At 39.3% G+C, this 10024-nt stretch overlaps 1 protein-coding gene across 1 annotated transcript in view; it reads left to right on the plus strand.

Moving 5' to 3' along the window:
* The window catches only part of ADGRV1 (adhesion G protein-coupled receptor V1), a 259889-nt gene extending 250454 nt beyond the window's left edge, over positions 1 to 9435 (plus strand). Inside the window, exons 89-90 of the mRNA XM_072360423.1 lie at positions 1526 to 1703; positions 8971 to 9435. Coding sequence (XP_072216524.1) covers positions 1526 to 1703; positions 8971 to 9089 — 297 coding nt within the window. The 3' untranslated portion in view covers positions 9090 to 9435. The remainder of the gene's footprint in view (positions 1 to 1525; positions 1704 to 8970) is intronic.
* The last annotated feature ends 589 nt before the right edge of the window (positions 9436 to 10024 follow it).

The raw sequence follows: 10024 nt of genomic DNA on the forward strand, positions 1-10024 counted from the left end.
TCCTTTCCCCCCTCCCCCCCCATCCCTCCGCCCCCCCCAATGGGTGTGTATGGGAGAAAAGTTTCCTTTTACTGTAAAAAAATATTGTCCTTGGCCATGACAGTATTCTTAGAACATACAATTTGCTGGCACCATCCCATTTGGGGAATTTCTCTTTCTACTTGTGTGTTTAATTTGCTACAGAGGTTGGTTAAAGTGCTGTCAGAAGCAAGACACAAGAAATGAAAGTATCAGGATTATTTCTTCAACCAAGCTATAGGCTGTAAGATGAGTTCTAAGTTTTGAATTTTGCAAAATCATGCTCTGTTAATTTTGAGGGAGATAATTTTCAATCTCTTCATTTCTGGAACTGGAGTGCTGCCGGCATCTATTTTTCACCATCTGTAATAAACCAAGGTGACTTTTGCTGCAATGTATGTTTGCTGAGTGTTGATGAAGATGAAAAAATTCAAGCTCATTTAATGGAATTGAAATATTTCAAATAATCATGCCAGCTCTAATTTTTCTTTTTTGTGGAAACCAAGCTGCTCAACTGGTGTCTGTTTTGTCCATTTCTCTGCCTGCTCAACTGTAGGTTTGTCAGGGTGTTAAAGCTTCTCAGCTGCCTCTTGGCAGACTGATAAGTTGATTGGGCTTCTCAGAACGTCACTTAAGGTGGTGCCTGATTCTCTGGAATAGTGGGCAATGTAGCTTCTCAGCTCCATATAGCAATCTCTTATATTCTTGAATCTCGAACAATGGGTGAGCAATATGCCAAGAAAGTGTATTTTGATTGTCATAAAATATATGAGTTTAGAGCTCAGAGCTTTGGCTTTGCACCACAGTTATGGAGGAAATAGATTTAAAAGATTAAAAAGTAATAATAATAATTAAATAGTAAAAAGTAAAACCTTTATGTAATGAAATGAAATTGTGATCTTTGTGTGTGGGGAGGGCTTTAACTTTAAATTGGCAAATGAAATATAGCAAAGTTGATATCAAAGCTGTAGGGCTGCACACCAACACCTTCAAAGACTGAAAAATGACTTTAAAAGATTGTGTTGGTAGATCCTAGAAAGCTACAGGTTGACAACAGCAAATCATCAAAGTAATGCTGATTTGTGGCTGTAGAAGGAAGAGGTGGGCTCCAGTGAAGTAAGAAGCAGTTGCGAGAGGAGAGTCATAGAACATATTTTGGCTGGAACTATTCAGTGCTTTTACTTAAAAGTTCTCCATACCAGGGAGGGGGCAATTTTCAGCAATAGCAAAATGTTTATGACATTTTGAGATATGTAGGTCAGGCTGTAGCTAGCACAAGGGTAATTGACTTGTTTTGAGTACATACATTTATGTATGTATGTGTGTATTGAAATTAAGCTACTTAGTTAAATACAGAAGTGACTGAATAGCTGACTCTAAATCTGACTTTGAACTCAGCTCTGGTTATAGATTCTGGTCTGTGACCCCAAGACAGCAGTCATGTAAATTATTTGTACACTGTAGATTTTATGATTACTACTTTTCTGTGTCCTTTTAAACTTCACAGGTGCCAGCAGACTGGGAGAGAGCATCCTTGCAACCTGCTAGTCAAGCTAGTTCTGCCTTTAAGCAGAGTCCGCAAAATGGCAATGTTTTCCACCCTTCTGGAGGATTTAGTAACAGTTCCCTGGTCGCTGATGAGGAATCACAGGAGTTTGATGACCTAATATTTGCATTAAAGACTGGTGAGTGATTCCTCTCCTTGTTCCTCAGACTGTTGCATTGTTCTTCACTCTAATGGTGTCACCATTTCATGAGATCCAATTACTGTTAATTTAATCTGATTACCATTGTAAATACAAGCTGGAATTGTTTTGGCTTGGTCTACTATTCTATGATCTAAAAATATTGTGCAGACTATATAAAATAACAGAGAAGGACTCTGCAAAAATGGGTTTTAAGTCATGATAATTCACAGACATACGGAATGTAGCAGCAGATTGGAGGCTCTGACATTTTTTCTCAAGTTCATAATAAGCAAACCTGCTGCATTTAGATGTTGGCCATCTTGTTTCCCGTTTTTTTTCTTTTTTTTTTTTTTTTTTTTTTTTTTTTTGAGTTGATGTATAGAGTATTTGGGCCCGAAACTTGGTACCCTGGAAAAAAATAAGCTAGATAGTTTTCTGCCTAAACACAACAGCCAAACCTGATGAGCTCACTGTGTTTCTGGATAACAAAGCTTTGGGGAGGGCACTCCAAATGTCTACACTCAAACTGCACCTGTGAAATAAATAATTTGTAGTCCAAGCCTTCTCAATGTTCTTAGAGTTCAAGTCTTTATAATTCCCAGCTTTACCCTCACTGTAGTATTGCTTTTTTTATTTTCTCACCCACTGCACCAATGAAACCTTAGTTTATTCAAGTGATGACATAAATAGGCAGCTAGGCATGGCCTCCAGTGGAAGAAATGAAGCAAAACCTGATTCATAGATAAGTAAATGTGAGAACATTAACTTCTGTTAAGAAGACCAGAAAGGCAAAGGAGTCTCCACTGGTAAAATATAGCAGATGTTAGTCCAAGCACCCTGTAGACCTGGGTGAAATATGGGTGAGCTTGCTTGGTGAAGCTATCCTCAGGATCACTCAGGCAACCTTCTGTTATGTTCCTGAGGGCTTCACCAAGCTTGTGGGTCTGCAGGAGTCCTGCAAAAGATAACTGGCTGAATTAACAGGTTAACTACTCTGACACTTTACCAATAATTCCCCTCAGTGACACCACTTAGAACATTTGAACTGGGTGTAATACTAGGAATGCTAATGAAGGGACAGTTTGTTCAGCGTATTTATAACACTTAATCTCTTAATTCAGCTGCCACTGCAGAAAACTCTTCTGATTATGAAGATAACTGGATGATTTAAAATTTAGCTAGTGATGTGTAATTATTATTATTTATTTATTTTTAATAAAGATTATCACAGATGTTCTGTTTTACCTTTTGATTTTCCTGGAAACTATGCAGACTACAAATTCTTTGTTGTGCAGTTACAGATTTTGGGCAAGGTTTTCAAATGTGGACGCATAACCTTAGAACTGCAAACCCTTTTTTAAATGTCTAACTTTCTTTTTTTTTTTTTTTACTCCTTTCAGAATATTTTGAAAGAAACTAGATTATTCATAGCATGTTAATGTCGTAGGAAACCATTTAAACTTAAGATCCCCACTGTTCCATATGCTTGAGCAGCTCAGTTGACATCAGCTGGCCTATTCACAGGGGTAAACACAGCGCTATGGAAGAATGAACATTAAATCATGTAGCGCAATCCAGGCAACAACAGTAGTTGAAAGTGACGGTTGACATAATACAACACAACTCTTTTTAGCATTGGTTGATTATTTATTTATTTATTTTTGTACAAATCTTCAAGTTCCATCCTTACTTATTTACTGCCCTATGGGAAAAAAAAAAAAAAAAAAAAAAAAAAGGAACTTTCAAACCAGTTTTTGACTTTTTTTTCCCCTAACTTTTACTATTGTCTTCTCTAGTATTTACATGACTATTTGTTCTAGTGAGCCTTTTGAAGCTTGTAAGATTTGATGTTGGGACCTCAGGGCACAATCTGAGAAAAGACTTTTGTTTACATTACTTGTTCAAGTAGAACCTGTACCTTTTTCCTCAACACCTGTTCTCATGACCAAACAGTTTTACAGGGGCACAACTCCCCTATTTCTGAGAAAAAAAAACTTTTGTCCCATCTAGTTTCAGCCCCACATACACTTGAACGAACCAAACTGAAGAGGAGGTACTGAGGTTAGAGTTGCTTTAACCACCAAAGTAAATGTTTATCAGCTACTGCCTTAGATACAAGCTGCAGCTCAACACGTGCTTTAAACCATGACATGTGAGTTTCTCTGAAAATGGAAATCATTGCTGTTTTGTTACTACCAGCCAAACCTACTCTCCAATCCGATGCATGGCTAGTGAGTCAAGGTGCTTCAATGGCATGAGGGACAACATAAAAGAGGACAAATGAAAAGGGACGAGAGGTGATATAAAGTGAGATTTCTCTGCATTTCAAGACAGGCTTCAGCTGTTACTACATCCACTGAGTTGAAGGAAATTTCATGATAGGTTTAAGCTTGCAGCCACTGATGGGAGCCAGTCCCCAGTCCCCTCTGCCTACGCGTCTTCTTCCTCCCTTGCACCACTAGTTGTTCTCACATGAAACCACAGAGGCTCAGGTCAGAGAGTTCTCCTCTCGTTTCTCACCCCACCCTCTTCCTCTTCTCCAACCTCTCCATGCTGTTAGTCTGCTGCTCGCTTACACCACTCTCAGCTCAAAGCAGCAGCCCAGCACTAAATTGACTCAAGCATATCAGCAGCAAAGTTGCCCATAAGTAGTTCTCCTCCAACTTTGTAATCCATACTTTATTTCAGCTGATAATTCCCTGTCTGGGAAAAGAGAAGCTCCTGGGAGAGTGGAAGAAAGGTGCTTTCTGCAGCATATCAGCTGTTTTTATCGTTCCTGAACTGAGAAATGTGGCTCCTGGGGACATAGGTAGAAGAGAAATGCTTGCTCTGCTGTTCCTTGAATTTTACCTCTAACAAGCAGAAATAGAGACCTTCATAATCTGTCATTCCTTATAACTGTCAATCTGTAACCAAACCCAGCCTTTGCTGTGCTAAAATATTAGTTCCTGCTCTGAAGGCTGGGTGAAGATCAGCATTGATTAGCAGAGGTATATGCAGAAATGTCTTTTTCCCTCCCTGCATTTCATCTGTCCTTTTTGCTTATGTAGTTTTGAGCTGTCTGAAGGTTAATTTATGCTTAGTGCTTGCAGACCAGAAGTTTACTCTGGCAGCCAGGATCATTGAGAAAGAGGGTGCAATCATACGTCTGTTTTGCTGTCAGCAAAGCTAAAATCGCATTCCTTCATCCTGCTTCACTCTTGCACTGCAACTGGTCACACTGTGTGGTATTAATCAAAGATGGCTGAAACAATACAGCTTAAACACCATCACAGAAACCTCCACTGCATAACTTTCTTCTCAGCCTTACAGTGGTTTAGTAATTTGCAGTTTGCAGTGCAGCTGCACAAATAGATGCACTGGCACACTTTACCTGATTGCTAAAGAGACGTGTGGCAGAACTATGCACTTAGCCCTTGGTTCCGTAATCATTAATGCTGGACCACATTACAGATTAACCTGGAATATGAACTGGATCAGAGAAAGGCAGACAACTGTGTCTCTAGCTAATTAGGTACACAACAATGTACAGTTTTGTATCCAGCTTTTATGCTAATGTTACACAAACCTTGCATCATATAACCACAGAAATTTTTTTTGTGGTGCTAATAGTTCAAAAGATGGACTTGTTCTTTCACTAAAGCTATAATTACGTATTAATTTATTATTGCTAATTGCACTAATTAACTTTTACAATGTTATAATTTTGAACTAGATCCTTTTTTGCCTCTCATTTTGTCTCTATCATCAGGCAATTTAATAAGACAGTTGCCTTTCTGATTGTAAGAGAGTTGTATGCTGCAGACATCTAGGCTAAAGCCCACTATAACATGGTGCTCTGGGGGATTCTGTGTTGGTTAGGTCTGGGGAGATAAAAACTGAGCCAACTGAATAAAAATAGATGGATTCTCCAAACAGCAATCTGTCCATCAGCTTTGCTGTAATACATAAATACCATAAATGCATGACAGCTTTACTGGTCTCTTACCTTCCATCCATGTTTCCACCACAAGTGCTTTTGTCCCCTCCTCCTCCCCCTAACTGTCCCACCCCTTCTATCATGCACAACACTAAATCAAACCATTTTATTTCAAAACATGGCAAAACCTCTGAAAGAGGCTCTAAGCTTCTCCTGTCATGACTGATGACCCACCTGTGTAGCAAGTTGCTTGTAAAGGTATTTATGGGTTAGAGCTGGGAACAGCAGCCTAGAACATGGCACTCTCCAAATACATATCAGAGAGCATCAACATACGATTTTGCTCCATCAGCAATGTCACATTCTGAAAGATATGCAGTAGAATTGCCCTGGAGACTGTCAGTGGGGTGATAAGCTTTACACAGTGGCAAAATGCCAGTGGTGTAATTTCTGCAAAGTCAAATCCCTACAAGTAGTAATGAACAAGTATCAGTGAATGGCCCATGTAGCATTTTTCTATTGGCCCACTGGCTTTTTTCTATCTAATGCACCTTACACATTCAACATAAATTATGATTAATGTTGGAAACAATATAGAAGTTCTAATGAAACAAAAACCTCCCCCAGGACGAAATGACTACAGTCATTTCAAAACAAACCGCATCTCACTTAAAATGCTTCAGTGAAAGTAAACGATAACAACTGTAGTTCAGTGCACGTAGGCATGCACTGATAGTCTTTCAACCAGCAGATGTCACTGGAGGGATCTTGCTGATTTTGCAGAGCTCCGCGACTTCTCAATTTCTAGGGAGTCCTGTGATAAGAAAAGGCCTCATTCTTTTGTGTCGGCTTGTTTGCTGTTTTGTTTTGTTTTGCTTGCTTTTTATCTTTTTTTGTTTTTGTGAAGTAGTTGCTTCAAAGTGGGGAGAATTAATGCTGCCAGCTACCCAGCTCCAGCATCTCTAAGGGAGTACATGCATTTTTGGATAGGATTATGTTTGAATTCTCTAATCTGAGGACAAGCTGAACCTATGAACTCTCTGAAACTCCATCATGTAAACAGTTGTACCCTTCCCCGCCAGACAGTTGTTTGGTGAGCTGGTATCCTGGTTACACCTCAGCTCTCATTCCTAAAAAGGATCAGCTCTTAAATAGTTTGTCTTTGTATCAGCAGCTGAACAGGGCTGTTGTAAACCCCAAGTAGTCTGCTCCAGTCTCAGGTTTACCAAATCCCTGATAAGAATGTCCTTAACGACAAAAAATCCCTCCATAACTTCCCACAAAGCACGCACGCATGAAATCTCAGAATAAGTGTGGTGTAACAGCAGATTAGTCTTGTATCTGATCTTTTTATAGTGACCAGCACAAGATTCTTCTGGAAACCTCATACTGAATAATTGCAGTATAACCACCAGTAAGACAAATGTGTTTCTAACCCTGTTCAGTTCAATATTCGCCTTAAAATCATCAGCAAGAAAAATGATCTTGGGCATATAAAAAGAAAACTTTGTAATATAACTTTGAGTGTTTTCAGTCAGGTCTTTTTCCATTTTTGAAATCCGTGTCCTTTTTAACCAAAATAAATCTTTTTATGTGACTTCCAAAGTTAATGATGCAAAGTAAGATTTTTTGTTTCTTCACTTGAAGTACCTTATTTATGTCACAGTTATCACCTTGTCCTTCTGTCACCAAATGGCAAATACAGCAGTCAGGTTTCTCTTCTCTATTACACTCGTGTTTCCGTTCTAAAGCAAACAGTTTTAGAGAAGATAAGAAAAAAAAAAAAAAAAAAAAAAAAAAAAAAAAAAAAAAAAAAAACAAATAATTTGCTCATGCAATTGTTGTTTTTCCCAGGACTTTGAAACAGCTTTTAGTCATTAGGACCATAATTTGATGAAAAGGTTAAATATGAATGTAAATTTGAATGAGTAAGTGTGGTTCAATTATCTTCAGTACACTTATTAACAAGATTTGTAGTGATTCAGACCCTAATCTCCTCACCTTTATTACAATATCAATCCATCCATATCTCTTTACTCCCATCACGGTCTGACAGTAGTTGCTGGTCTTTAAAGAGCTTGGGTCATACCAAACCCAAGCTTGGGCCTCCTCTGACAGATGTGACTAAATGCACTTTCTCCACAAGACCCAAACACCAGAACAAAGGGAGGTGGAAACCCTGGAGCATCAGCATAGATGGAAATAAGAAATTAACTGTGCAACACAGACATCTCTAAACTGTGTTTCAGTATGAAAATGGAAATCATTGCCTCCCCTGGCATACCCTATTTAGGGCTTGGTGTGCCAAGTGTCATTCCTCTGCAGCTCCCTTTAACTGAGTTCCATTGTAGATCTACTTTCTGCCTGAAATGAATAACTTTCCTAGTTATGTGTAAGCGGCATTACTGAAAGACCATCAGTCTGTCTGGAAATCACCATGCCTGACTGCACTGATATGCATCTTTGAGCCGTACAGCCCAAAATGTAAAGTCCGGGTGATCTGAACACTAACACAACCCAAGTACATTTTAGGATTCGCTCTACAACACAAGGACAGAAAGAACTGGAAATGCAATGGAATTTATAGTTGCAACTGATATCCTGTGAAGTAGTTTGTAAAAATGCTCCTTCCATGAAAAGCAGTGCAGGTATCCGTATTTCACACTACACAAATGGGAGAAAAAAACAAGGAAGCAGATAGATAGCAGAACTGCTGTGACAAAAAGATGGAGAAGGTGGCCTCCAGAGGTCTATTCCAGACGTGTTGTGGAAGTTTCCATTGTCCAAAGGCACAGCAGAAGTTCTTGCACAGCAGAAGGAAAACACCATACACCAGCTTGTGCCAAATGTGGGTTTAAAAAATATTTATTCAGCATATTTTCTCATGTTGAAATTACAGTCCTATTAAAACAGCTGGAATTATAATTTAACGGGGAAATTATATCATTAAAAGTCAATTCTTCATGAAAGTATCCTTGGAAGCACCAGATTCTAACAGCCAGTCCATGAGCCCAGCCTAAAACAGACCTTGATTTATGCTCTTGTGATTTCAAGGCAACTGCCAAATAGCTGTTGTGCCATTTACTAGGGGAATTAAAGTGACTGACAGTGGAACTGTAAAAAGCGTATCTGGGTGGCACAAAATTATGTCAGATAATGTTGTAATCTGCGCATTCAGGATTGCTGACCAACATCAGACAGCTTGTCATGCTGTTGTAGAGTTTCAAAGAACTTCAACAACCAGAATGAAGCAGAGCAGCCCTGTAAAAGGCCCAGTGTTACTGTTTCTGTCTCAGGACTCCATCCTCTATGATTCTTAAGAGTTTTCTGTCTTCTCTGTTTTAGGTGCCGGTCTCAGCGTCAGTGACAACGAATCTTGCCATGGCAGCCAGGACGGGGGCAGCATGGCGAACTCTCAGATCGTTGAGCTTAGAAGAATCCCCATAGCAGACACCCATCTCTAACTCCTCTGCTTGCTTGTTTTCCTTTGTTTCCACCTTTTTTCTTTTAATTTCAGTTCAAACCTACATACTTCCTTATTTGTACTTCCTTTTGCACGAAAACAGTGTATGAAACTCTGTAGTAAAATGCTGTGAGCTGTACTGAGCACTTAACAAAGGATGTTTGTTTGAGTTTTTGTATTTCAGAAAATAAACTGTAGGTTTTTTACACTGAGCATCAGTAGATGCAGTGTCTTTTGGCCTAGATCTGTATCGTGTAGTAGAGATGACATACTCCATGAACTGTAGCTTTTTTAAATTAACCTATATGTGTAACACTGATTAATAAAAGCAATAGAGTCCATTTGATACAACCAAGCCTGTTATTTCTCCTGGCTGCTTGTGGGGCTGGAAGGAACCTGGAACCCCTCAGATAGGCAGGCATTTTAATTGAAAAGTTCTCAGTTTCCTACACTTGTACTGTTCTGGTTGGCTTTAAAACACCCAAATCTGTGATCTTTGCAAATAAAGGCAGTCTTGACCCACATTCTGTCTTGATAAAATATATGATGATCTATAACAAACAGGAAAGGGGAGATGAAGAAGAACTAATAATGAAATGACCAAAAGGCAATTACAGGGCATATGCATGCTGTTGATTGAATTAGCTTGCTGTTTTCTTAGAGCTGAATTCTCACCTTCTCCTCGCAGGTAGAACTAAGGGAGGACTTCCAGAGAGTTGAATTTTCTGTCAGTGTCACTGGGAGCCACACGTGCAGCCCGGCTCTGATGGAAGGCCTTGAGTCTTACATTACTCACAGAGTTAGCTCAGTAGTTTGAGGTCATAAACTAGCAAGAAAAGTTCCTCCCCTAGAAAAAAAACATACAGAGGAAGTATTTCAGAGCCCAGGGAGGAGGCAGGCTGGTTCTGCAGGAATTGTTAACCCCCTATGCCTGCT

Source organism: Excalfactoria chinensis, chromosome Z (assembly GCF_039878825.1).
Source record: "Excalfactoria chinensis isolate bCotChi1 chromosome Z, bCotChi1.hap2, whole genome shotgun sequence".
NCBI lineage: Eukaryota > Metazoa > Chordata > Aves > Galliformes > Phasianidae > Excalfactoria > Excalfactoria chinensis.